This window comes from Colletotrichum costaricense, assembly GCF_030867565.1.
Source record: "Colletotrichum costaricense strain IMI 309622 chromosome Unknown Scaffold_6.1, whole genome shotgun sequence".
In the NCBI taxonomy this organism is placed as follows: Eukaryota; Fungi; Ascomycota; class Sordariomycetes; order Glomerellales; family Glomerellaceae; genus Colletotrichum; species Colletotrichum costaricense.
In genome coordinates this window covers 331,920-358,572 of record NW_026848235.1, presented here as the reverse complement: position 1 = coordinate 358,572, position 26,653 = coordinate 331,920, and the positions used below count along the sequence as shown (strand labels likewise).

The 26,653-nt window shown below is 52.3% G+C and overlaps 12 protein-coding genes across 12 annotated transcripts; 5 read left to right on the top strand and 7 right to left on the bottom strand.

The window, feature by feature from the left end:
* Window positions 1-350: 350 nt before the first annotated feature.
* Window positions 351-2,404, bottom strand: CCOS01_06340 (uncharacterized protein; the record flags this gene model as incomplete). Its single annotated transcript, XM_060454509.1, has 3 exons — window positions 351-368; window positions 445-477; window positions 971-2,404. The coding sequence occupies 3 exons, from the start codon at window positions 2,402-2,404 to the stop codon at window positions 351-353; spliced, it is 1,485 nt and encodes a 494-aa protein (XP_060314209.1).
* A 476-nt stretch (window positions 2,405-2,880) lies between these two features.
* On the top strand, window positions 2,881-5,176 carry CCOS01_06339 (DNA photolyase; the record flags this gene model as incomplete). Its single annotated transcript, XM_060454508.1, has 3 exons — window positions 2,881-2,965; window positions 3,049-4,558; window positions 4,627-5,176. The coding sequence occupies 3 exons, from the start codon at window positions 2,881-2,883 to the stop codon at window positions 5,174-5,176; spliced, it is 2,145 nt and encodes a 714-aa protein (XP_060314208.1).
* Window positions 5,177-6,822: 1,646 nt separating this feature from the next.
* Window positions 6,823-8,045, top strand: CCOS01_06338 (cellulase; the record flags this gene model as incomplete). The annotated part of the gene is made up of 2 exons (XM_060454507.1): window positions 6,823-7,188; window positions 7,245-8,045. The coding sequence occupies 2 exons, from the start codon at window positions 6,823-6,825 to the stop codon at window positions 8,043-8,045; spliced, it is 1,167 nt and encodes a 388-aa protein (XP_060314207.1).
* A 1,987-nt stretch (window positions 8,046-10,032) lies between these two features.
* CCOS01_06337 (aflatoxin biosynthesis ketoreductase nor-1) lies at window positions 10,033-11,066 on the bottom strand (the record flags this gene model as incomplete). Its single annotated transcript, XM_060454506.1, has 5 exons — window positions 10,033-10,107; window positions 10,181-10,280; window positions 10,337-10,387; window positions 10,459-10,945; window positions 11,024-11,066. 5 exons carry the CDS (start codon window positions 11,064-11,066, stop codon window positions 10,033-10,035), a joined length of 756 nt encoding a protein of 251 aa, XP_060314206.1.
* Window positions 11,067-11,848: 782 nt separating this feature from the next.
* CCOS01_06336 (beta-lactamase) lies at window positions 11,849-13,024 on the bottom strand (the record flags this gene model as incomplete). Its single annotated transcript, XM_060454505.1, has 1 exon — window positions 11,849-13,024. The coding sequence occupies one exon, from the start codon at window positions 13,022-13,024 to the stop codon at window positions 11,849-11,851; it is 1,176 nt and encodes a 391-aa protein (XP_060314205.1).
* A 747-nt stretch (window positions 13,025-13,771) lies between these two features.
* CCOS01_06335 (trichothecene 3-O-acetyltransferase) lies at window positions 13,772-16,088 on the top strand (the record flags this gene model as incomplete). Its single annotated transcript, XM_060454504.1, has 3 exons — window positions 13,772-14,105; window positions 14,349-14,424; window positions 14,687-16,088. 3 exons carry the CDS (start codon window positions 13,772-13,774, stop codon window positions 16,086-16,088), a joined length of 1,812 nt encoding a protein of 603 aa, XP_060314204.1.
* Window positions 16,089-16,162: 74 nt separating this feature from the next.
* Window positions 16,163-17,495, bottom strand: CCOS01_06334 (tyrosinase central domain-containing protein; the record flags this gene model as incomplete). Its single annotated transcript, XM_060454503.1, has 3 exons — window positions 16,163-16,890; window positions 16,950-17,022; window positions 17,097-17,495. 3 exons carry the CDS (start codon window positions 17,493-17,495, stop codon window positions 16,163-16,165), a joined length of 1,200 nt encoding a protein of 399 aa, XP_060314203.1.
* A 1,621-nt stretch (window positions 17,496-19,116) lies between these two features.
* CCOS01_06333 (spherulin-1A) lies at window positions 19,117-19,353 on the bottom strand (the record flags this gene model as incomplete). The annotated part of the gene is made up of 1 exon (XM_060454502.1): window positions 19,117-19,353. A coding segment is annotated over one exon (237 nt), but the record flags the coding sequence as incomplete, so codon positions are not given.
* Window positions 19,354-19,418: 65 nt separating this feature from the next.
* CCOS01_06332 (spherulin-1A) lies at window positions 19,419-19,583 on the bottom strand (the record flags this gene model as incomplete). Its single annotated transcript, XM_060454501.1, has 1 exon — window positions 19,419-19,583. The coding sequence occupies one exon, from the start codon at window positions 19,581-19,583 to the stop codon at window positions 19,419-19,421; it is 165 nt and encodes a 54-aa protein (XP_060314201.1).
* A 1,655-nt stretch (window positions 19,584-21,238) lies between these two features.
* Window positions 21,239-22,789, top strand: CCOS01_06331 (FAD binding domain-containing protein; the record flags this gene model as incomplete). The annotated part of the gene is made up of 2 exons (XM_060454500.1): window positions 21,239-21,732; window positions 21,790-22,789. 2 exons carry the CDS (start codon window positions 21,239-21,241, stop codon window positions 22,787-22,789), a joined length of 1,494 nt encoding a protein of 497 aa, XP_060314200.1.
* Window positions 22,790-22,924: 135 nt separating this feature from the next.
* On the bottom strand, window positions 22,925-24,236 carry CCOS01_06330 (uncharacterized protein; the record flags this gene model as incomplete). The annotated part of the gene is made up of 3 exons (XM_060454499.1): window positions 22,925-23,200; window positions 23,290-23,609; window positions 23,849-24,236. The coding sequence occupies 3 exons, from the start codon at window positions 24,234-24,236 to the stop codon at window positions 22,925-22,927; spliced, it is 984 nt and encodes a 327-aa protein (XP_060314199.1).
* A 1,027-nt stretch (window positions 24,237-25,263) lies between these two features.
* CCOS01_06329 (daunorubicin C-13 ketoreductase) lies at window positions 25,264-26,458 on the top strand (the record flags this gene model as incomplete). Its single annotated transcript, XM_060454498.1, has 4 exons — window positions 25,264-25,337; window positions 25,394-25,626; window positions 25,692-25,764; window positions 25,819-26,458. 4 exons carry the CDS (start codon window positions 25,264-25,266, stop codon window positions 26,456-26,458), a joined length of 1,020 nt encoding a protein of 339 aa, XP_060314198.1.
* Window positions 26,459-26,653: the final 195 nt, after the last annotated feature.

Sequence of the window (26,653 nt, the reverse complement as noted above, 5' to 3'; positions counted from 1 at the left end):
GTCGGCCCGCGGCCAGCGGCGGTCTGTTGCGGTCGTCGGCGGGTGTATGATCCGAACGGTGGAGGAGAAGAAAAAGAGGAGAGAATGTACGTGGTACCAGCGAAAGTGAGAGCGGCCGGCGAGCGAGCGAGCGGGAGAAGAAGATGAGGCGGACGGGATCTGAAGATGGATAGCAGATACAGATCTGTCCTGACTTCTGGCCAGGCCAAAAACAAAACAACCTCCCAACACCAAACGTTGTCCCAATGTATCCGCCCACCCGGTTGATTCTGTCACATCGTGACATCGTAGATGCATCGTGACAATACGAGCGAGCCTCCTTTCCAACCCCAGCCCGATTCTGGGGGCAATTACTTCCGGTAGTAGATCTGCGGAGGGGGGGCATCATGTCAGTATGGTTGCAATCAGAGAGAATCAAACGTGGGAGTGGGACTTGTTCCTTACCTTTTTGAATTGAAAGTGCAGTTGCAGGATACCCTGCAGGGAGTATAAGATTAGCTCAACGCCATGACAAGGGTGGCTGGTGTCAAGTAATATGACAGAAAAACAGGAGAATATGTCCAGAGGCGCGCGTGTAGGCGGTTGGGCAAGGGGGGGGAGGGGGAGGAATGGCGGAGTCGGTGGTCTGGCGGAAAGCGAAGGCTGTCTTCCCCTCGTCTCCTCGTGGACCGCCTATCACGGCATTGGAGAAAGGTCTCATGGAGGGTCGGTTCCTTCGACATGACGGCAGATTGGGGAAACGAGGAAAAGAGAGAAGGGTAAGGGGCACAGTTGTGCGGGCGTTGCTCTTTGCAATCCCCCCCCCCCCCCCCTCCCTCTTGAGTGATTCTTGTGCTCTCCGTGCATATGCACCGCGTCGACTCCGCCACGAGCACTATGAGAAGGGAGAGAGAGAGAGAGAGAGAAACAAGACAAGATGCAGATGAAAAGGGCCACGTGAAGACGGTGTAGAAAACGCCACAAAACATACCTTATCGAAAGAACTTTTGAAGCCGCGATCCTTCTTCGCACTGTAATCCCACTCGCGGTCCACGATTCTGAAGGCAATGTCTTCGTACGGTGGACCTGCGATGAATCGGATGAGGCATGTATCTTCCTCCCCTGCTGCGGCAAAAGACTCCCCCCTTTTTCTGCCGTGTTCTCGAATGATTTTGAAAGTAGGCGCCTTGGTCTTGTCAATGAGTTCGGGATAGAAGATGTTGAACTTGTAGCCCTGGACAACCTTCGGGGGCGGGTTGTCGTGGTCGTAATGTGTCTGGTTGTACTTGTTCCATTCGTAGCCCATCTGAACGCGGTTGAAGTATCTCGGCTTTCGTGGACGGTGCTTATCAGCCCATTGAGGTTTCGAGCCACTTGCAACGGTCTCTTCTGCCGTGAATATCTCCTCGTCCTCACCAATGCCACGCGCGACCTCACGGTCGTACAGAGCTTTGGTAGCTTGGGAAAAGTCTTCGTTGCCCGTCTGAGCGAATCGAGCAGTTCCCGGGGGCGCACTTGAAACAGGTACCGCCTTTGTTTCTGTCCTGCTTGGTTCAGATGGCAGGTTCCTGACTGCTGCAGGGCCCGAAATAGAATCGGCATGGTTGGCTTGGTGGTGGCCCAGTGCCTTTGCCTTTTCCGGATCCTGCAGCTTCAGCAGTGCGGCTTTGCTGTCGTTGATTGCTTCGGACACCTTTCTCAGCTTGGCCTTAGCCTTCCACACCAGCAGACTGCGGAGAAGCTGCTCCCAATAGTCGACATCGATATCGTCGTTGGAGCGGAGCTTTGCCTTGATCTGTGATTCGAGTGCCTCGAGCTGCTCGTACGTCTTGGGGCGCAGGATCTTGTCGACATCTTCGGATACTGTGCTCACGACCCGAGCGTCTGGACCTTGTGGTTTCAGCTTCTGCCGCCTGTCGGCACAGATGGCTTGCAACGACTTCCAGTAGTCGCGATTGCGGTCGTTTTGCTCGAGGGTGTGGTAGGACGTGATGTCAGAATCCAGGTCTCGTAGCTGTGATTCGTCGAGCCCCTGCAGGACCTCCTCGGGAGAGGCCACATTGAGGTGCAAGTCGGCATCGTCGTCGTCGAAGACGTCCCGGTCGTCGTCGATGAAGCGCAGATTGAAGGCCAGAAGATCAATAGGCTTGGCTCGGCCTTCCCGAACTCGAATATCAGCCTTCTTCTTGGCTTGTTTCAGAACGAACTTGTCCTCATCGGCGACAAACTGTCTAGACTGCTCATCCTGCGTCATATAGCTCGAATTGTTGTTCTGACGTGGCCGCGAAGAAGGGGGAGGGTTCGAGGGTTTGGTGATGCGATTATTCGGGTCGCGTCGTGGAGAGGCTATGTCTCTGTCTCTTTCGCGATCTCTGCGGCTGGGTGATCTGCGCCCTGAGAGCATGGCTCTGCGGCCCGGGTCCATGTTTGCTGTCGTTGAGGGATTGGGGGTTCGGCGACAACGGTTCTGGTGTCAGGTAGAATACTGTCTTTGTTGTGAAGGTCGTAAGTTGGGGGCGATCTCGTCGTCGCGAGCTGAGCGAGCTGCCTTGCGACAACAGGAAAGAAGGCCCAGGGCTTATCGGGAACTTGTCTGACGGGGGCCAGCTCTTATCGCCATGTGACGTGAGGTTGATGCGTGGGTCCGGCTGATCTCCGGGCACTGTCTTCCGTCCTTACCTCATGTGATACCGAAACACACCGAGATCTACCGATAGCACTCCTGCTCACCGAGCGTTGGTCCAAATCGTTCACCTCAAGCCGCACGGGCAGTCCCCGAGAGCCAATCATATTCGCTTTTCGCTTCTACCGCCCCGCCGTGGATCCCTGAACCAATCGGGCGGGGCAGCGGGGCCTCCGCTAAACCAGGGCCTTGGGAGCTGGGATGGCACGCTAGAGCTGATGCACGTCCAGATCTCCCGATTTCAGGAACATGATGACGCACAAGACATCGCGCCGATCGTGAACCTTTCTCCAGCCGGATCATGTCCATAGCCCCTTCCCACAGGCTGAAGAGCTTGATGGGAGGGCCAGACGAAAGTTAGAACCATGCAATATTCAATCAAACAGTTCAGATTCGGTCTTTCGACTGGAAACACCCCAGCTTTCGTCACCTTATGCTCGCCTGTCGCGTCTTGCTCCCCAGCAACGCGCTTCCACCTCTAACTCATTCTTATACTCGTGTTGCGATTGCTACTACTGCCATTTCTCCCTTTGCCTCGCGCTTCAACTCGACTTCCGCCTTGAGCTTTTCTCAACTCTGCAACTCCCGCCTCCTCTGCAGTACTCGACAACCGAGCTCGATCAATCTCACAGCAGCGAATCCTCGCTCTCATCCTCGCTACTTCACCACGATGCCGCCCAAGCAGAAGCGCAAGGCGGCGCCGGCGGCGGAGTCCAGCGACTCTGGGAGAAAGAGAACCAAGACGGAGCAGAATGGCGGAGATCCCCTGCGCAAGCCGCACCCGTTCCACGAAGACGCTGAGAAGCATGGAATCGTCCTCCGGAAGTTCTATCCACACGAGATGAGCAACGACCGAGCACGCGCCTACAACGAGAACGAACTTCCCAGACCAATCGAGGAGCTCACCTCCGCTCTGGAGCAGACTTCCAAAACGAGAAAGGCAGTCAAGACAAAGAACGCCGTCGTCCATTGGTTCAAGATGGATCTCCGGACAACAGACAACAGATCGCTGTCCCTAGCGAGCGCTAAGGCCAAGGAAGCGGGCGTTCCACTGATCGCCATGTTCATTGTCAGCCCCCAGGACTATGAAGCGCATCTAACGGCCCCCATCCGCATCGATTTTATGCTCAGGACCCTGCATGTTCTGAGGGAGGACCTCGCCAAACTTGACATCCCGCTTTATGTCGAGACCGTTGAAAAACGCAAAAAGATTCCCGAACGGATCGCTGAGCTCATGGATCAATGGGAGGCCAGCCACTTGTTTGCCAATATGGAGTACGAGGTGGACGAGCTCCGCCGAGAGGGGAAGATGGTCCGCATGTTTGCCGACAAGGGCCTCTCGTACGAGGTCCTGCACGATACGTGCGTCGTCCCTCCCGGACTTTTGACCAGCGGGGCAGGCAAACAGTACGCCGTTTATTCACCCTGGTTCCGGGCCTGGGTCCGGCACGTCCACGAGAACTTGGACCTTCTCGAGCTATACGATCCGCCCGCGAAGAACCCATCCAGCGCAAGGGAGAAGTACGGCAAGCTGTTTGAAACGGAAATTCCGGAGGAGATTGTAGACCGGAAGCTCGACGACGACCAGAAAAAGCGCTACCGTGCCTTCTTCCCGGCTGGCGAACATGAGGCACGAAGCCGTCTGGAGAAGTTCTGCGAGGAAAAGGTCGGCCAGTATCACAACAAACGCAACATCCCTCACGACGCCGGGACCTCCACCTTGTCAGTGCACCTTGCCAGTGGGACCATCAGTTCGAGGACATGCGTGCGGTACGCTCGGGACCGCAACAAGACCAAGAAGCTGGATGCGGGCAACGAGGGGATACGGGTATGGATCAGCGAGGTGGCATGGCGAGACTTCTACAAGCACGTCTTGGTAAATTGGCCATATGTCTGGTATGTCGGACAACGTTCCCTTTCCGTCCATAATTCGAAAGCCTTGATCACTAACAAGTCCCAACTAGCATGAACAAGCCTTTCAAGCCCGAGTACGCAAACATCGAATGGTCCTACGATATGGACGACTTCAAAGCCTGGAAAGAGGGCAGGACCGGATTCCCCATTGTCGACGCGGCGATGCGCCAGATGGTCCACATGGGCTGGATGCATAACCGATGTCGCATGATCGTCGCCTGCTTCCTCGCAAAGGATCTCCTTATTGACTGGCGCATGGGAGAACGAGTGTTTATGGAAACCCTTATTGATGGCGATTTCGCCTCAAACAATGGCGGCTGGGGTTTCTCTGCCAGTGTCGGCGTAGATCCCCAGCCCTACTTTCGCATTTTCAATCCACTCCTCCAGAGCGAGAAGTTTGATGCTGACGGAGACTATATCCGCAAGTGGGTGCCTGAGTTGAAGGGCATCAAGGGCAAGGCGATCCACGCTCCGTACGACCGCGGTGCGGGCGCCCAGGCGAAGAAAGCAGGCTATCCCGAGCCCATGGTTGAACACAAGGGATGTCGTGAACGAGCCCTATCGGCGTACAAGGCTGGATTGGGCAGAACCGACTTGTGAGCATTTGCCTTGGGCCTGTGGTCGACCGACTGGTCTGTGTAAGATAGTGTTGCAAGTCTTGGTGGAGTTGGTCTCGACGTCGAGCAAGGTTATGTTACCCCTGAGTGGATAGAAAGCAATACCATAATAGTGTCTGTCGTGACCAAATACCTCACCTCGAGCATGACAAGCCAAAATAGGGTGAATCTCTGGGTGAAGCTAAGTCCATCGAACACCTCTCTAGAGACCTTATCGTTCGTTCGATTGTTGTTGATGTAACGCGTTCTTCTCGATCAGCCTCTCGAAGCCAGCATTTACGGTCAAGGTTTTGGGACGCAAGCGCGGTCGAATGGGCGCCGCGTCTCTCGAGAAGTGCTGACCAGCAGCAGTAATCATCTGCTTATATTAAAACACTTTCTTTACACCGCTCCGATCATCCAAATGAATCCTCATGTCTTTACGTTGAACCTTTGCTGGATGTGTCCATCTTTCGTAACGTTCATACAGCCTCTCACCTTTTAGACGTCAACCGAGGCCTAAGATGATGTTCGGACAAGAAGGTCCTTGGGTCGCACAGATCTACGACAGTCTCGGCAGTCATGTTCCGTCACCTGCATCTGGTATTGGCTACAGTCGTTGGTCAACAGTTGCTGGTGAAGTGGCTGCCGGCGTCGACGCCAAGATGCCAAGCCGTGAACTCTCCGAACGCTCAACTTGCAGGTTACCCAAGTCAACGCAAGACTCGTGACCACAAAGCGTATATTGACGACTTCCAAGTCAGCTTGACAATACTTAGAGCTGCTATCGCGAAACAGAATGTATGTATGTGAGTGAACCAGTTTCGCGAAGGCACTGGGACGCAGCGACGAGCCGTGGCGGGAGCATCCAACGGCGGGACCCGGGCCTCCTTACCCCTTGCGCCCACTCTCAACTTCATTTCAGTCGAATTCGTCACTGGTGGGATCGTGAATAAGGATTCATCACATTTTGCGGTACCGAAAAATGCTCGAGTCGTAGTCATGTGCTGTAAAGTGCGTTCCGATGGCCCGATGCAACCTCGGAGGCAGCTACTCCGGCTCGACCGCCCACCAAAGACCACGACTTTTCCGACATCGCAGGTCCCGTTCTTCCACTCATGGAAATGAAACATACTCTCATTGGTCCCACGTAGTCGCATTTCTTCGAGGTCACCTGCCCCTTCTCCGGATTGTGTGATTCCAGTGAGCTGGTCCGACGTTGCTGTCGTCCTCACCACGAGTCTATGGCACCTGCGGCTCTAGGAATGCCGGCCCCCAAGGGGAAACAGACTAGGGTACCCAGTCTAGATCGTTCCCTTCACGGAGTCTAGAGCCGGTGATATAAGGCAAATTCGCAGAAGGCAACATTGAGATTACCCCTGTGAGAACGGTAGCGAGTCGGGCGGGACATGCGACCCCACGGGGGCTCCCAACTTTGATGGTGAAAGAGGGAAGGTGCCACGGAGTAGAGGGTTCCATGAGCCGACGAAAATAAGAATATGGGCTAAAGGAAGCTTGGGAGGGGACATGCTCCTCTAAAGCCTGGCTTATAAGAAGACAGCCAAGTATATGTGCCGAGACATACTTCCCATTTGCTTCTTCATCCAGATACCCAAGAGTCGTAAAGAGTCTACGCAACTCTCACTCATCATGAAGTACCTCGCATCTCTCGGAGCCCTCATCGGCGCCGTCGCTGCACAGGCACCCATCTACGGCCAATGCGGGGGCGAGGGCTGGAACGGCGCGACGACATGTGTCAGCGGCTCAGTATGCACTGCTACGAACCAATGGTACAGCCAGTGTCTTCCCGGAACGGCCGCGCCTTCGGTCACAACGACGCTCGTCACGAAGACGACTTCCACGGCCAAATCCACCGCCACAGCAACCTCTCCACCTGCCAACTCTCTCGGCTGGAAGTGGTTCGGTGTCAACGAGGCCGGTGGTGAATTCGGAGAGAAGACGCTGCCTGGTGTTTGGGGCACGGATTTCATCTTCCCTGACACATCTACCATTACTGTGAGTTTCCGAGAGTTCAGTCTAGGTAATGGGACTTGAAACTTACACTTATTTAGACTCTTCGAGGCCAGGGTTACAACACATTCCGCGTCCAGTTTAAGATGGAGCGCATGACTCCAAACTCCCTGACGGCAGGCTTCAACACAGCCTACCTGGCAAACCTTACAACCGTTATCAACCATATTACCTCAAGCGGAGGCTGGGCGGTCTTGGACCCCCACAACTACGGACGGTTCTACGACAACATCATCACTGATACTGGTGCTTTCCAAACGTGGTGGAAGAACTTTGCCACCCAGTTCAAGAATAATGATCACGTCATCTTTGATACGAACAACGAGTATAACACTATGGACCAGACACTTGTACTCAACCTGAACCAGGCCGCTATCAACGGTATCCGCGCAGCAGGAGCAACCCAGTATATCTTCGTCGAAGGAAATCAGTGGTCTGGCGCCTGGTCGTGGGTGACAGTCAACGATAACATGAAGGCCCTCACCGACCCGTTGAACAGAATTGTTTACGAAATGCATCAGTACCTCGACTCAGACAGCTCCGGTACATCGGCAACGTGTGTTTCTGCAACTATTGGCGTTGAAAGACTCACTGCTGCCACGAATTGGCTGCGTCAGAACGGCAAGATCGGTATCTTGGGCGAGTTCGCCGGCGGAGCCAACTCCCAATGCCAGGCCGCCGTCAAGGGCATGCTTGACTACCTCAAGGCCAATCCAGAATGGAAAGGAGCCATTTGGTGGTCAAGCGGGCAATGGTGGAGTGATTATATCTACAGTTTCGAGCCTCCCTCTGGCACGGGTTACACGTATTACAACTCCTTGTTGAAGGGGTATGTTGCGTGAGGCGGTTGGAGATGCGGTACAGCCTTGCGTACTGTGTAACGCAAGGAAGGTGCTCTGGGGGCGTCTGAAATGGCTGTAAGGTCATGCTTATACCTTAAATTTGCTGTACATATTCACTTCGTATATATGATTCGATTCTTACCCAGACATGACAAACGTCAACTTGAAGCTTGGAAACTAGAGGTTTGTCCTGATCATCAGCCACGAGGAGACTTGAAATTGGGAACAGAAGGAAGAGATTGGAAAGATATGAGTTGTGTTGTTGAAGAGTTTGACGCGGTGGATGCTAAACTATCACCGCACCATCGGGGGCCCTCCGGGTGAGGAGCCGGTATCTCGGCCCCACTCATACCGAGAAAGTGGATCACACCCGGACCAATCCGGCATGGACATTTTTCTGCCTTACACGTACCTTCAGCGATATTGAAACAAGACGCAATTCGATTTCATAATTCAATCTGATCGCTGAGGCTTTTATCTAATCATTGAGACTTCAATCTCATCGTCGAGATTAAAGCCATCAGGATAGAAAGGAAGTAGTGCAATGCCTTGCCGACTCGCGGTCCCTTGAGGCCTGGATTGCTGAGGCAGCGAAGTTCATCCGACGTGATACCAGACACGGGCTCGGCCTTCTCAACGATACCGCTCGCAACCTCATCGAAAGCGAGATGAAGGCGCCCGTCACTACTAATAACCTCAACCCGGCCAACTACACATCCTGCAGGGCCATCCAAACCGCTCTCGGTAGCAATAACAAAATCAAGATGGGATCGGTATGGGCCCTTATGATCAAAAGAGAGGGAGATGTCAAGAACTTCCTGGCGAAGTTCCCTAACAGGGAGATCCTTAAGACCATAGCAAAAATCTACTGCGCGGTCACCTTGGGCGAGTACAACGACATCGAGGAACAAGATGTGGATGTGGCTGTGCCCCACACACACATATCACCCCCTACAGTTAGACAGACATATGCACAATACAAGCTTAGTTCACACCACACATCCAGCCCCTTACGTGGCCTCGATGTGAGTGGGCTCACAGTTAGTAGCACAACATAACTGCAGGTGGATAGACAAACGGCCTGACACCCAGCACATCCCGGGGGGTTATTCCTAGTGTCACTTCGACCTCTATCACTGCCCAAATCTCAATTTCTATCCTTGTTATCGCCATCATCTCTACCATTACTCGTGTTCGCCCTTTTCTCTTGAATATCCTCTATCGAATACTTTCGAAGTGTTAGAATATAATATTGGTAGGTAGTGAAGATAGTAGCAAGGGTGAAGAGGACGGTCTGTCATGAATCGACCTCTATGTAATTTTTTCAACGGTGAAAACTTCATGGAAAGTCCAGTCACCAAGCAATCACCTTCAATTCCCCAGCAACAGCCCCAAGACCACCATCTTCATCGGTGCTCAGTCTAGAATCAGCCTATCTATGGCGTCCCGCCAAATGCGCCTAGGCATGGTAATTAGGCATGCCCTAGTGTAATTAGCGCGCCACCAGTTCATGGCGTTTAGCTGACATCTGTAACTCCGTCTCGTAGAAAGCTCTCGGCTTGATCAAGGGTCTGCCATTCTGCTTATCAAACCACGATGTTGCTTTTGAAGAGAACTAGTGAGCAAGTTGACCTCCTGGGCCACCAGTCGTCAAAGTCATCTGCAGGCACATCACGTGTCGCTTGAAAAAGAAGTGCTGGAAGATTTCTGCATGTGACAAAATGGGAAATCTGAGGCCACTGTACGCGATTGCTCACGAGGATATCAAGACTGGGCCAGCGAAGTAGATCATCACTGATCCTATATCATAGTCTTAAAGCGATGATTCATGTCTTCTATAGTCTTCATTCACAACTGAAGTCCTGAATGCTGCAAAGATCACCCAGGTACCTTTTGCCGATGTTCGAATCCAGACTGTGGCATCAATCTTGTAGAACTTTCAATTCTCTAGCTTCTGACTTTCAGAGGATCATGTGGAGCTAGCACTTCACCAGGGAATCTCCTGGCCGGTAATGACGTTGATAAACTTGCCCGACGTACTTTCGCGGGTTGCGTTGTCAATCTATCAATATCTCAGTCAGCCAACCTAATTCCCAATTACCTGAAGAGAACCAGGAGACATCGGAACAACTTACCAAGTCTATCGTCTTCGAAGTACTCTCTTCAATCGTATGCGGTGCTTCTTTGAGTCCCATGATGCGCGCACCGATGTTGCCCATCTCCGTCTGAACATGGCTACGCCTTAGGTCAGCATGTTTTGTCGACAACTGTCAGCTCCAGAAGCTGCTTACCCAGGGTGAATGGCAAATGCGACCAGAGAAGGGTTGCCGGCATGAATTGCTCTGCCATGAGCGAGTTGTAAGCGATCTAATTCCGGAGCTTGTCCACCATCTGACTTTTCCTAATCACTTACACGGTGAACCAATCCTGAGCGGCCTTAGACACGCCATAAGCACCAGCATAGAACGCCATGTACTTCTCGCAATTGGTGATGGAGCCAGCACCGCTCGACACCGAAACCCACTTCGGCGAAGTGGACTTGTCGAGAAGTGGCTTGAAAGCCTGGAAGAGACGAATGGGACCCAGAGTGTTGACCTGCAGGGTGTACTCTACTGTTTCGATTTCCGCGGTGTCCAGCTTCTTGGGTGGCATGGGGCCCATACCAGCGTTGGCGATGATGAGGTCTACATGTTCAATTCCAGCTGCTTCGACATCCTTGAACGCCTGCAGAGGATCGGTCGATGAAATACTGTCGATGCCGACGAGGAGAAGGCGGGAGCCTTCGGCTTTGGGAAGTTTGTCCAAGTCTTGGGATGCTTGGGCTTTGGTATCCCGCACGCTACCGATGATTGTATGCTTCGGTCGAGCAAGGTACTTTTGCAGAAGTCCCTTCCCGATACCTGGCGCGCCATTAGGTTCGGGGCGTCATTACCTCAACTTGATTGAGAAACAGCATCAAGACAAGGAAGAGAGCCCACCTTTATTGACTCCAGTGATGAGCACAACAGTTGAGGTAGACATTTCCTGGTCTTTTCAAATCTCAGAAGATTCAGGTAAATATGTTTCGAAGTAAAAGAGTATTCAGGTTGGAAGCAGCGAGAGTGCAGGCAAAAGGGGTGTTTGGCAGATAGCCTGTAATCGAATCTCTTGTGATGATAGAAAATGTTGCTGTCTCTTTATAAAACCTCAAACCACTTACAAACTATTCGAAGCTACTGAGACAAAAGAAACCATCTAGTCTTTTCTTGGCTAGGTGTCGTTCGCTTTCGGAGTAAATTGCTGCCTAAGGTACATCGTAGTGAGGGGCTAACTGCATGTTTTTGTTGGAAATGCGGCACCAGAAGAATACTTGCTGCCTGTTTATCTGAAAACACATCCGAACCAGTCGTAATGAGGAAATTGGCGAGTTATGCGGGCCCCAAAACGGGTTTACTGTACTGTTGCCGCATGACCGTGGAGACAAGCTGCAGATGCGGTTTGAACGACAGTCCGGCTCGCGACCATGCACTGATGTGATCTTCGTCAATCGCAATGACTTGATAGAGCTAAGGAAGCTTATTCCTTAAACTTCTGCCTGCCGTCTGTGGAACTTGAGAAGCTTGATTGCACGTACCTTAGGCAACGATTTCGGTAAGGTACTCTCGTGCTGAACCTTGCGACATTGATCTCATCATCATGGAGTCCTAGGGCAAGTGATGCCGGAGAATGATAATTGCAAATCCTATTGTACCATTGAGTGCATTACATAACAACTATTCGATGGAACCAAGAAGTCGTGTTGTGCAACCCTTTACGACCTCATGTCACTGATCCTCCAAGGCCTTATAAATGGCCCTGATGTAAGACTTTGCAGCGTTGTTTCCCAAACCCGACATGGACAGCTTATTCATCACATATGCGATGGTGATTTTCCTGTCTAGATCCATAACGACGAATGATCCACCGAGGCCTGCCCAGAAGCATATACGCCCGTTAGGCAGGAAATCAGCAACCGCCGTACCACCTTCGCCCGTAATGCCAAATCCAATACCGAAACGCATGGGCACGCCCATCACAAGATCAACCCCGTTGGATTGTTGCTCAAATATGAGGTTGATGGTATCTTGTGAGAGGAAACGTTTGCCGTCGACGCTGCCGCCGAGACTGATGATCGAGAGGATTCGCGTGAGCGCGTAGGCATTGGCGTGCCCGCTCCCGGCGAGGATGTCGCCCTGGCGCCAGGTAGGACCGTTAGCGAAGTCTGAGGGGAAGGGCATGGGGTTCATGGTCTTGAACGTGATGGAGCCCGGCTGGGGGCCCATGCCGGGACCGAGGGGAGGCATAGGTGCGGAAATAACATCCGTCGTCCGGGGGAGTTCTTTGTCGGAAACGCCAAAGTGAAAGTCTGCGCCCAGTGGCTTCACGATCTCTTCCATGATGAAATCTCTCAGCATTGTACCCGTCGCGCGACGGACGATGGCTGCTAGTAGATGGCCAAACGTGAATGAGTGATATCCAGATGCTGTGCCGGGTTCCCACCACGGTGCCTGCGTAGCTAGCTTTGCTGCAGCTGCGTCGAGGTCAGAGATTTCTTCGAAAGAGAGCGGTCCATCGGCATCCCAGCCAGAGACCCCCGACGTGTGAGAGAGGATATGGCGGATCTCGATATCTTCTTTACCATTGGCGGCGAACTCAGGCCAATGCTTCGAGACCTTGTCGTTGATCGAAAAGACTTTTTGGTCGACGAGAATGAGGATGGCGAGACTGAGGACGGTCTTGGTGGAGGAGAAGATGGTGACGAGGGTGTTTTTGGTCCATGGCTGGGTGCGTTCCTTGTCCGTGTAGCCACCCCACAGGTTTACAACATCATTGCCATCAATGTTGACAGCAATGGCGGCGCCGACTTCTTCTCCACTGTCGATATTGTCCTGAAGTTGCTTGCGTACCTCTTGAAACTTCGGGTCGCAAGTGCCGTGCGTTTGTGTTCGTGTTTCTGTCATGATCGCGAAACTGTTGACCAAGAATAAGCAGTGGACTTGGTCGAGTTGTAAGTTGTATAGTGGGACTGGAGTTGATTGAAAAGTCAATGATGAAGGCTGATTTTACAAAACTCATAGAGTACAGCGAGACATGTTTTTCTTTTATAGTTGATATGATGCCAACGACACCTACATTGTCGGTGGTTGTTCACTCCGAGCTATCACGGCTTCAGATGCAGGCTGACAAGCGCAGGTCTTCGTTCCACTCTAGAGCGTCTCGCAGTGCAGTGTCGGTAGCTACCACTGCCGACTCCCCGGCCATCGGAGCGGCGCGTGGCGCCTGAGAAGTCGGTGCTTCACCCGCCGACTGGCCGGACGGAGTGTGTCTGTTCTAGGGCCTCAGCAGGCACACAGGCCAGCGGTGCTTCTTGGCGCTCTGGGTGCCTCGCTGCTTACTGTCGCTAACCATTGTTGGCTTCAGGCGCAGGCCATGTGGATAACGCGCAACTTCCGATGTGACCCGGAATTAACCCAGTTAAGAGTCTTTCCAGCTAAGGTAGTGTATGGAGTATCATTTGATGACTGGTACAGAGAGTTTTCTCCAATTCCCCGGGCAAAGGTCAATGTAATGTTGCGGCGCAGAGCGGGTGGCATCAACCGAGTAACAACGGGTAGGCCTACCCTCGTTTCAACCTCCAATCGCTCAACTCTCACCCAACTCTCACCAGTACCTCTGCATCATTCCGAGAAATATTGGCCTTTTCTCCCATGGGCGATGGCCAAGCCGTTGGGTTTGGACTAGGTCTTGCCCTGGGCGGTGTTTTCAGCGGCACTGTCGTTTGGCGATGGGGGCTTCATGCTGCTGCGATCCTTCATGTCGTTGTTTTGGCCATTGCCCTGTGGGCACTTCCAGTTAGCGTTGATGACGCCGCGCCTTTGGGCTGGAATACTCTTATTCGCCTGCGAAAAGAGCTGGTTCAAATTGGAGCATTGATCATTAGCACGAGCCTGGCTTTAATGTCCTATGTCCTTGGTATCGTTACAGACTCTGACGCGGCTAAGCATATGCGTCAACCGCTCAATATCGTGCTCCTCAGCACAGGTGTGGCAGTCGTGCCTGTTTACATCTTTTGGATGCACCACCAAAAGCTGGGGGGAGGGGGGGGGGGGGCGGCGCCAGCTCTGATACCCAACGAGCTATGGAAAAACGAACTATTTACCTCGGTATGTATCACCGTCTTCCTTGTTTGGGGGGCACTTAACGCTAGCGAGCAGCTCACGGCACTGTGCCTACAGGATGTTCGTGGTTTTTCGACGTTGACGTCGTCCTTGTACTTTCTTCTAGCACCCGTCTACGGCTTTCTTACGAACATCGCCGTTGCGGTCTTTCTGTCACGTCTCGAGCATCCTATGCCGTCACGGTTGCTTGTTTTGGGGGTGGACTTCCTCCTGCGAGATGGGGGCGACGTAAGATTGTCGAACCAATGAGAGTTGGCTGCTGCAGTGAGCCATGATGATTCATTGTGGGTATTCAGGCCTGCTAGGTATGACAATGTTTGAATAGAGCATGTTACCCAGTACTTATTTACCTGCAGCCCCGTGTGATTAAATACCAGGGATGACATGACGGGCTTGCAGTCAATTCCTTCCGACTTCAACTCACTCGACATCACCACATCACAGACCCCTTCGCATCTCCAGCGACACAGTTGCGTTTTCTGACATTTGCATACATCAAGTCACTTCAAAAAACATGGACGAGCCTATCGAGATTCTGGGCCAGCAGCCCACTCTCAAAATCTACACCCAGATAGCGGTCTGCTTTTCCGTCGAAGATGACCAATCCTATGCAAACATCACCAAAACTCTGACAAGCGGTCTTGAGCGACTTACCGCCGGGTTTCCCTGGGTTGCAGGGCAGATAATCAACGAGGGCGCGAGCGAAGGTAACACTGGCATCTTCAAGATCGCGCCACTGGAACCAACCCCGCCCTTGATTGTCAAGGATCTGAGAGAGGACCCATCAGTATCGTCGATGAAAGACATGAAAACGTCAGGCTTTCCCTTCGCCATGCTTGACGAAAGCATCGTCTGTCCTCGCCCGACTCTACCCATCGATCCCAATCTAGTAGGGAAACCTGAGCCAGTTTTCATCACCCAAGCTACGTTCATCAAAGGCGGGCTCGTTCTCGCATTCCTTGGCCACCATCAGGTGCTCGATGGAACCGGGCAAGGACACCTCATCAAACTCCTGTCCAAGGCGTGTAAGGGCGAAGACTTCACCGAAGAGGAAATTGCAACTGGAAACCTGCCACGACACAACATTATCCCCCTCCTCGACGACTTTGAGGGTGGGCCCGAGACTGATGCGATGATCATCAAGCCCTCAGCAACGCCGGCAACGGCACCTGCCACGTGCAGCTGGGCCTACTTTGACTTTTCTGCAGCTTCTCTTTCAGCCTTAAAGTCATTGGCTTCGGAGACGGTCAAGTCAGGCTACATTACAACAGACGATGCCCTTACTGCCTTCGCCTGGCAGTCAATCAGCCGCATTCGTGCGAACCGCCTATCACACGAAGCGAAAACCAAGCTCGCTCGAGCCATCAATGTGAGGGGATACATGGGCATTCCTCAAACTTTCCCAGCCCTCATCCAAAGCATGACGAACAACTCCATGGCGATTAAGGACCTCATCGAAAGACCTCTAGGGGAAGCGGCATCTCAACTCCGATCAACTGTAGATCCTGCAGCCTTGAGCTTCGGAGTGCGGGCTTTGGCGACACTCATGAACCAAGCGGCCGATAAGAGTGTCTTCTCATTCACCGGGACCCTTCATCTCGATAGAGACTTGGCTTTTAGTTCTTGGGCGAAACTCGATCTTTATGAGCACGACTTTGGATTGGGATTGGGCAAGCCTGAGTCGGTCCGGAGACCGCAATTCACACCCGTGGAGAGTCTTGGCTACCTGCTTCCCAAGGCACCAGATGGCAGCATCGCACTAGCAATATGTTTAAGGGACGAGGACATGAATGGGTTAAAGAAGGATGAATTATGGTTGAAGTATTCAAAGTACATAGGAAAGTAATTATCGGGCATTCCAGGCCCTTCAACGACTGCCGTTCTGTCCCCTCTAATCTTGATCTGATACCACAGGAGCAACTACCCCTCGTAGACGTAGCAAAATGGAGAGCCACCGATTCCAATCGTGCTCATAAGGTCCCTCAGCTTTCTTGGCTCAGCCAAAGGCCGAAGATCAACCAGGTCGTCCAAAGTGCCGTTGCGGCTCGGGGGAATGTTTTGCATCGTGACAGTACCAAAGATATCCTGCCTGTTCTCCCAGTCAAGCATCTGCCAGATCCAATAAACACGGTCGATCTGGCTGTGGTGCAGGAAGAATGCTGGGTCAGCCGGAGAGATGAAGAAGTTGTTGCCAGAGTCGCCTCCGAGCTGCCAGTGGCCAGCCGCATGAACTCCTAGCTCAAAGGGGTTGATGTAACGATCATCACCATTCAAAAAGCCCCAGAACGACTCGAGAGTGTTGTGCTCAGTCAGAAGGAGCGTCGTGTTCCGAAATGTGGTGTGTCGAGAAGAGACGTGTTTGTTCAGGTCTCGCTGCAGGCAGCGCGGGTCAGCAGCGAGAGGAGTGTCTGTGTTCTGAACGACGGGGAGGTTGACCGTCATTTTGGAGAAGGGGCCCGACATGACACACCCACCACCAGATCCGGGCTCGAGCTTGAGAGTTACGTTGGTGTAAGCCTGGTGAATTTCGAGGCCTTCATGAGGAACAAAGGCGCCGTTGCTGCCGATGGAAGTGTCCGATCCGTCAAAGAGAGGTGACAGCGTAGGGTCTTCCGCATCATAACCCCATTCCCAGAAGGGAAACGTACCTAAGATTGTGTCAGATGTATCCTGACAGATGGTAAGGCAATAAGCCACAAATGCTTACCAGTATAACCGCATTCGCGGACCTTTTGCTCAAACACGTCTGTGTACAGGCGATGCCAGAGCTGGAAATTAGCCTAGGCAGAAGAGCAAGAGAAACGTTAGCTCTCGGCACAACATCGTTTTTCTTACACCAAATTTGCGCTCTTACCGTTCTGTGAATGACAGGAGTCTGCTTAAGGTGGATAGCTACAAAGTCATCATACAAAGTCTTTGCAGCAGGCATCACTCCCGGCTCATACAAGCTCGGGGAACTCTGCATACACTCAATAGCAGCTACAAAGGCTCTCCTCTGCTCGGCAGGGAGTGTTCTCCATTCTCGGCGGACGCGAACCTTGTCCGGCGTGCATGTTGAGTTTGCAAATGCACCCGAACGTTGGTGCAATTCTTTAGAGTTAGCCAGAGCCTGTGCAGCAAGTTGAGCAAGGGCGTCGCCGTTGTTGATGGCCTCTTGGGTAAAGTTGTAAGATGGTGCCGCGGCCTTGACGGGGAGGAAGAAGGAAGTGGCAAATAAAAGCACCGAAAAGGCGCTGAGAAGAGAAGGACTCATGGTGAGAAAAGAGTGGACGCCGAAAAGTGCTCGACTGCAAGAACTTCAATGGCCTCTAAGCGCGGTCAATGATTGATTATTAGGCTGGTTGATGAAAGATGGCACGGATAATGGAGCGGACTCCAAGGTACTTAAGTTCAACAAGATGACAGCAAAACTGTATAAAACCTCCCGATATCAAGTGCCCGCGGGTCCAAGGAAATCCATCCGCGATCCATTTGGGATATGACTAGTTGCAGTTGCGGTGACAGCATCATCCTGGGCCAGGGTCGTGAATCTCGTGGCGTACTCTACTAGTCTTTGGAGATGCAAATTGCAACATCGCTTACAGGATCCCGACTCAGAGTACGAAAGCGAGGATTGCGCGTGGGTTCTAGCATGGAACCTTGTTATCTGGGGCACCACCCTCAAGCCTGGTCAAGCGCGCCGAACAGCCGCAATGACACAGCCAAGTTCACGGCTTGAATTTACGGAAACTTTTTTGTCAGCGTGGTCTAAGGTAGTGACTCGCGTGTGAACATAGACTGCATTATACTTGTCCAGGGTTCTAGTCCTCATAGAGCAGGTCAGAGTTGAAACCCAGGCTCTCAAAATAACCTTAATTTCATCGCTAAGGCTCTTGGGTGTAATTCCTGATGCAAGGTCACCTTCAATTGCAAACAAGCATTTTAGCAGCCGAGAAGTATTGGCACCTATTTTAGGTTTGTGAAACTGGAGTTGATAGAATAAGCTCTGTGATGGTCGGGAGCTTTTCGGTTCCGCAGCTCGGGGTCACCAATGCTTCTTAGCATTTTGAGTTGCACCCAAGTGGGGAAGCAATCTATGTGAGTATTATCACCATGACCTATAGGAAAGCTAGTCATATTGTTAAAAATGACTTTCCATATGGATAGCTCCATCCCTGACACAGATCGCCTTGTTTAGGGCTAAGCGCCAGGTCTTTCCTATAAGTTGATTTCTAGGCAGTCAAGTCCGTCGAATCATAGACTAGCTTGGCTATCGCTTAGTCCAGTCTGGCCAACCTCCGAATACAGTGGCACTGCAGGCTAAGTTCCTGACGCTTCCATGCTCACTTGACAAGATTTTATGTGGGCTGGAGACATGATGGTCGCAATGGAGACTTCAGCTTCACAAGTTTTCTGAGGACTTATCCAAAGCTCTCTGGCTCGTTCTCATTGTCAGGATACGAGTCACAAGGTAACATGGTGCAACATCATCATATTTGACTGACTCATTGATCACGTAACCACGTTGGAGGATCTATCATGGGAACTTTGGTACAGTGGCCAGGAGATAAGAGTGCTTCAACTCGCGCTATGAGTGGCTCACCTGAAGGAGGGTATGGATGTCCGTGTAATGAAACTGCAAACTCCCTACTCTATCCCTTTACTCCTAATCACTGCTGAGTGACACTTTTCCAACCCCCCAGAAAGAAGTTCTTTCTTCTTGTTCATTACTTCACAAGCAAACTGAATAAACATTTACGAAGTGAAATATCAGCATAATCGCGTTATCAACCCAAATAGAACGAAAAGAAAAGCATAAGATTCGGAACTTCATACTTGAAACGGTTCGCTCAGCCTGCAAACTCCTGGCATCATCGCCATTCTAGTTCCTCACTCTAGCGCTTTCCCATGCCGCACCTAGCCAAGCACTCTTCGGATCCGAGGGCAGCTCCGGTACCCACACCAGGAACGCGATTTCCACTTCCTTCGCTACTCTTCGATCCTGAAATGCCTCCGAAGGCAGCCTGAACCATGTCATTGGGCAACTTGAAAAGGCCGTTGAGTATACTCAAGGTGCCCGTATCATCGGAGTCAAGGGCTGAAATAAGCGTGGCATAGCCGCACCCTGCAAGAAGGGGTTACAATTAGCCAAGAGCTTATTCGTGCCGCCCCGTCATAAATCATAAATATTCCTGTTCTACGTGGGGTGGAGACTGCCCCTGGGGAAGATGGTCAGCTGTCCTGGGTTGAGTGTCGTGGTGGCTGGGTCAGCACCATTCTCTTGAATCATCCATGTCTGAGTCTGGCCTTCAACAGCGACCACAAAATTGGTGGCACGGGGGTGGTAGTGAGGCGGCAACATAGCACAGAGCCCAAGAGCGAGCCAGGTGACCGTCAGCCCATGACCACTTGCCGCGGAGAAGTTGCTGCGTTTGCGTTCACGACGCCGCCGGGCGAGTATGTGAAGTACTCGTGTTTCTTGAAGTCAAATACATAGTCATTTTTGACGAGCTGCAACTTGTCGAGCTCAGTAGCCGTTTTTTTTTTTTCAGCTTTGTGTTGATATCAGGGCTCACTGGCTTGTCTACGGCAAGGGCAATACCCGCAACGAAAGAAATGTAGAAGATAATGATCAACATTGTGCTAGAATGCAGCGTGAAGGATATTGTTGGCACCTTTGAGACAGGTATTTAATGAAGCAGAACGAAGCTGTAGAGTATTTCCCATTTGAGACACTGTCAAGATTCTCGATAGTCAACATCTATTTTATACTTCCCAGAAATGCAGAAACTTGTGAAGATTGCTCAGCTTAATGTTCGCCCCCAACTGAAGGATCATCTCAAAAATGCCAGACGAGTGAGGCTGGAGGAGTCATAGACGTCAATTGCAGGCACAGGTGCTAAGTGGGAGCTAAAGAGGAGTTGATAGATTGACCGTGCGTCCTATTATATCGAGGCATGCAGATGCTGCGCTGTCATAAAGATTCTTCAGGAGTCGAGTGAGATATTCGTGTGGTGTGTTTCTCAATCGCCGAGATCAACTTATCATCCTCCTAGGCTCAGGCCCTAACTCCTTGCACAACAGCCTAGCAGGCTAGGAAGTGCGGTTGCACTTATCACATTGTCTACTCAATTGATCTATGGAGACTACAAAATTTCATGATACTTGGCGATATTGACATTATGGCGGATGAATGCGCATCCCCTGCCTCTGATGCTATCAGTCAAAAATGATTTCAGAGGCTGAGACAGGAACCATGTGTGGCACCAAGGTACAATTAAGTAGGGGCTAAGGCACCCCTCCAGGCCGGTGGTCGAGGATAATGTGCTGGGATTGGGCCATCAAATACTTGCAGTCATCTTGCGGCTTGCTCCTCCGCTAGACTCGATTGGAGCGTTCGTCTCGAAGTTCACCCATGACGAAACTACGGACGAGCTGGCCTTCGATTGGTGGTTGTCCTACGAGCCTTGTAGACCTTGAAATCATTGTTCACCTCGGAGGACTACAGGATGGGGTACGGCCCAGGAAAGCCCGAGACAAGCGCCCTCTAGAATTTTTATATGGCTTCCCGAAATTTGGCCGCCTCACCGCACCTAGGTAGTACCTTATTTCTCGTGTTTGAAAGGCCTAAATTTGCGATCGGTTTGGTCTTGCGCCGTTTCCGTCGGTGCAAACAGATCGACCCCCGGGCTAAACTGTTTGTGACTAAGGCCCCAGACAAAGACCAGTCATCAACTTGGGAGCTGGCGCCTCTTTCCATTGTCTGGTCTGATCCCCAGAAAATCCACAAATCCAAATGGCCCCGTGGAGAAGCTCGTTCGGATCATGTTCAAAGATCAAAGAGATGACGGGCGGCCCTACCGAACCCTTACCGCTCTCGTGGAGGCGAATGGGTCTAGGTGCAACACCAGGAATAGACGTCCTAGTCTCTTCGTCGACATATAAACCTACATGGCACGGAGAGCTGGACCACGAATCTCATCTTTCGAGGCAAGCTCACTCACATTCATTGATAACATGTGGTCAAATATCATTCTTTCTTTGGCTCTTGGCAGCATTCACTCGACCGTGGCTAAGCCGTTGCCCGAAGCAGCAACCAAACCCGGCACATCGAACAACACAGTCCAGGGGTGTCTCAACACCGCCAAGGCACCAGTTGCCGTATCCTCATCCTCAGATTGGTCCGACGATATCCGGCCCTACAACTCTCGTTTGCAATACACACCAGCCGTTGTAGTAACGGCTACCGATGTCAGCCATGTGCAGGCCGCCGTGAAGTGCGGAGCGCAGTATAATCTCAAGGTCACAGCCCGGGGCGGCGGTCACAGCTATTCTTCGGCCGGACTCGGCGGCGAAAACGGCCATGTGGTTGTTTGGCTCGACGAGATGTACGGCGTGACGTTGAATTCCGATAACACTGCGACGGTGCAAGCGGGCGCGAGGCTCGGTCACATCGCGACGGAGCTGTTTGATCAGGGAGGCCGGGCCATCTCGCATGGATCATGTCCTGGGTAAGCGTCAAAATACATTGGTCGGCTGTGAAAGGGAGGCTAACACCAAGCTGGCAGTGTTGGTATGGGACATGTCTTGCATGGAGGCTTCGGCTTCTCATCTTCCATGTACGGCCTTGCGCAAGATTGGATCCTTGAGGCGACCGTAGTCACGGCCGACGGAAAGGTCGTCAAAGCATCGCAAACCCAGAATACGGATCTTTTCTGGGCCCTCCGTGGCGCAGGATCGTCTTTCGGCATCGTCACGGAGTTCAAGTTCAACACCTTCGCAGCTCCATCAGTTGTCACATGGTTCAAGGTCTCATCACCATTTAAGAAGGACAAGCTGGCTTCGGCTCTCGTGGCTCTCCAAAAGTATGCCCAGAACGACAAGCCTATTGAGTTAAATATGCGGGCCGTCGTCACCGCCGACAGCACCGCGTTTGACGGCCTCTACTACGGGACCGCAGACCAGACACGCGCTGTGCTCAAGAAGTTCCTCTCACCCCTGGGTATCGACGTCGGTGGCGCAACCATTACCCAGACTGACTGGATCGGCCAGCTGGAGCACTACGCCGGCTCAGCGGCCCTTGATGAGACCGGACCGCAGAGCTTATCCGATACTTTCTACGCCTCGAGTCTCATGACCAAGACGGTCTCGACTGCGGGCTTCGCTGCCTTTGCCGATTACTACCAGAACACAGCAAAGTCGACGGATAGCGGCTGGTTCGTCCTCATCGATGTCCATGGTGGCAAAACCAAGACAGCCCAGATTTCAAACTCAGCGACAGCTTACGCCCATCGTGATAAGGTGCTCATGTGGCAGTTCTATGACTCTTCTGGAAGTTCTGCGTACCCAAAGTCCGGATACAAATTCCTCAGCAAATGGATGGCATCAGTAACAAACACCATGGCAACTAATGAGTGGGGTCGCTACGTGAATTATGCCGACTCCCAGCTCAGCAATGCGGATGCACAAGATCAGTACTACCGGGATAATCTGGGGCGTTTGAAGGCTATCAAGGCTAAGCTTGATCCCAAGAATTTGTTCACCTACCCGCAGGGGGTGGGCTCATAAGTCATGTGCACACATGTAACTACCTAGCCTATTTACTGTCACATTAGTTCCACGCTGGGGCGTGTATGAGAATTGTTTTGATGAGACAAAAAAGCGTGGATCATTAGCATCGATGTAGATTTTAGTATTAGTAATTTAGACAGCTCTCGTCGGAGTTCTCGTCGGACGTATTACATAGTCCATGTTCCGGTTTACTCCCCCAGCTCTTTTCGATTCTTCTGATTTGAAGCTGAGATTGACCTGTGCCATGTGTGCCGGGGACAGATCGTTCTCGCTGAAGAACATTTGCAGATCGTTGAGCGACTCATCCCCCTCTCCCACAGCCGACTTTGTCCCACCGGTGCACAAAAGTGCCATGCGTTCAACGGCTTTCAAGTGCTTTTCGGCTACGTCAGGTTCTCCAACCAAATTCTGGAACGATTTGTGTTAGCACGTCATGATTGTACTCACTTGATACTAGGCATGTGATCTTGAACCCTGGGGATATGGTGATCTCTTACAGCGTCTGATGCCAAGCAAAGGCTCTTGGCCATGGTGAGGTTACTGATATTGTTTCCCTCTCTGGTGATTGTTGCGTTGAGCTGGCGTATGGTCTCCATCTTATACATCGTCATCACAGGGTCATTGTAGCCCTCCTCTCGTACAGTGGCAAGGTGTCGCATAGACCAGAGCAGTACCAAAGAAAGCATTCCCGGATCGGCGAGGGCTGACTGCACCCAGTAGGTCGTCATCATCTTGCAGAATGCCGTTCGTTCACCTTGCACCATCACTTCCATCTCTGGCAAACGGATCAACTCTAGTAACGCCATGCTGCGCAGGACTGCATACAGACATAGTCAGCTTTTAGCCTTGGCACAATCAAGAAAAATAGCATGCTCTTTCCGAGGTGTGGGCTGCAGTCTGTACATGCAAGCAACGGGAAGGGCGGGAGGGAACAGGGAAAGGTTCCTTTATACCGCAGCCCGCCCTTTTATACTTGCAAGGCTGACTGCAGTCACGGCCCGCAACTTCTACAGGCTCATGTACATTACCAGTCAAGCTTTCAGGTCTCATACTCACAGTGGTCAAGAAGTCCTTGCTCCTGGATAGTGACCCTCCTGACGAAGGCGTTGAATGGATCCGTTCTAGCGGCGCCGAGCATTGAAACGGGGCTGCCGGCGAGAAGGGGGGTGTGGCCAGAACGCGAGCCGTTTTTCAGGGTCGTGACAAGCCACAACCTCACAGATTGAATCGATGGGCGAGCCGGGGAATCTTCGATTTGGCTTTGCTCAGGAGGTGTGGTTGACTTCTGATAGGCGGCAACCCGCTGCTGACGGGCTTTTGGATTGCGTGCGGCGTGCGATCTGACCTTTTTCTTCCAGGCCTTGGTCTCGCTTGGATGGGTGATGGGCACAAAAAGGAACCCTTCCTCCCGGCTCCTGCCGCCGCCCTTGCTCGCGGGCGGCATCGCGGGCGAAGCCGTGGACCACTGTCGTCGAGAGGCGAACGAGTAAGGGCTGGACGTTGAGCGACCTCGGATGGCGTACCCTTCGTACCCCTTCCCGGTTCACCTCGAAAATGGAGTCAAAGACCTTCGTTACCGAATAGCAAGGCAGCGAGAGGAACCCGCTAATCGAACTGAACCGTAGGGCCGGGACGAGAGGTACGAGATGGGTGACTTGAGCGAGCTTCAGTGGCTCGGGAGACGTCCGTGATGATCTGGGGACAAGGTTGGCATTTGCCTATTCCAGCAAACGCTCGGGTCACACAAGGGTTTCTGGTGCACGAGATGAGAGGAGTGAAATCCTGACTGACGGGAAGGGTGTGTGGCAGAATGGAAAGAGGAGGATGTCTGAAGAATGCCAGAAGCTGACTGTGTTGTCGACATCTGGCTTCGTCTCCGGCCCCCCTCCTCATCTTCTCCCGCTGCCTCCTCCCCTCCACCGCGTGCGGTCTTTGAACGAATGGACAGCCCTCGACTCCCTTTGCTTGTTGGTTCCAGGTTGGTTCTGGCCATGACACAGAACTTGACCAATCATTTTTCTCGCCTCTTCAACCCGACCCCGGCAACAAAGAGCAGCCGGTGGATAGCGTCTAGACTCTCCACGAATCAGGATCTCAAGTTATCCAAACGTCCCAGCGATGGTGGGGAATGCCAAGGCCAGCATTGTCCCGAATCGGACGAGACCCAAGGGGCAGCGGCTCCATCCGAACCCCCAGTCGTCTCCGCTCCCGTCGGGCTCGGCACCGGTCTACGGGTTGATTACATGAGCAAACGTGTGATAAGTTTCCGAGAAGGGAGACGTTGGCCTGATTGTGCCTAGCAAGGATACAGTGACGCGGCACGCCAGATCGATGAATCCTTCGCGCTGAAGATAATAAGTACAACGGCGAAGACAGGAGAAAACATCGTACAGAGAACCTGGTCCAGATAAAGTGATTCGATCACCAAATTCCCGAACTACAACAAGTTGAAGAGAAAAAAGCAGCTCAAGATGTCTGGAAAGTGGGACCCCCTCACTGATATGCCCAACCTCGAAGGTAAAGTGGTTGTTGTTACCGGTGGGAAGTATGTTGTGGACCCAACCGAATGAAAAGCAAGCAATTCTTTTGACACACCTGCAGTGCAGGCATTGGCTTGTCAACCGTCAAGTACCTCGCCCTTCGAGGTGCCAAGATTTACTTCACAGCAAGATCGAAGGCCAAAGCCGACGAGACTCGCACAGTACTGGCGGCCGAAAATCCTGCGATAAATACCGCCAACCTCCACTGGCTCCCCTTGGACTTGGCAGACCTCAAGTCGGTCGCCTCCGCTGTTGAAGAGCTGAAGAGCAAGGAGACCAGGGTGGACATTCTTAGTGAGTCGTCGTTGTGTTTATTAAGAGTTGAGGGCAGAAATATGCTGATAGGATACCCCTCAAAGTAAACAATGCCGGTCTAGCCTCCGGCACAACGGAGACGATGGGTCCTGGGTGGGAATGGCACATGGGGGTCAAGTAAGTGCTCGTCAAACCCACGTGGACATGCTTGCTAATATTGCGTGCAACTAGCCACGTCGGGCACTTTGTTCTCACCAACGGCGTACTGCCGCTTCTCAAGGAAGCCACAAAGCAACCCGGGGCCGACGTCCGTATCATCACTCTCAGCTCCAACGTCAACTATGCCATGCTGCCATCAAACTACGGCTTCACCTTTGATTCCGCTTCTTTCTTGACGAAGCCTGTGCCTTATTACCCGTGGCAATGGCGCTATATCATTAGCCGTATTTTTGTGGTCGACATGATTCGCTACGCTGTCTCTAAGGTCGCCAATCTCCTTTTCGCCCAAGAGCTGCAGCGAATTCTGGATGAGCAAAGTCTCCCGATCCTGTCCATCTCAGTGCACCCCGGTGGCGTGGCCAGCCCCGGTAGCAAGGACATTGGAAACTCCCTCTTCTCCCTTGTTAGATCGGCGGCCTTCCTCACCGTCGACCAAGGCGCCATCACATCCGTCTTTGCGGCCACTGCCGCCGAGGTTCGCGAGAACGCAGACAAGTACAAGGGTAGGTACCTAGAGCCGTTCGGGAAGATCGTGACACCGAATCCGGTCGCCAAGAACGAGAAGCAGGTGAGGGGTATGTGGGAGCACACCACAGTCGAGGCGAACAAGTACCTGGCGACGCTCGGCCTCGCACCCCTTCAAGAATGGTAGTCGCGGCGAGATGATGGCAGACGAGGTTTGCCCAGGCTTCCATACGAATGTTCTCATCTATCCTATTCTCGATGCACACAAATACTCGATCAATCAACAGAACACAGTAGTGTATCAAATTTGGTTCGAAGCCTTCAGGGGGCATGCGGTTACGGAGTATACAGGACCCGTTTCCAGGTGCATGGGATAGCGTTC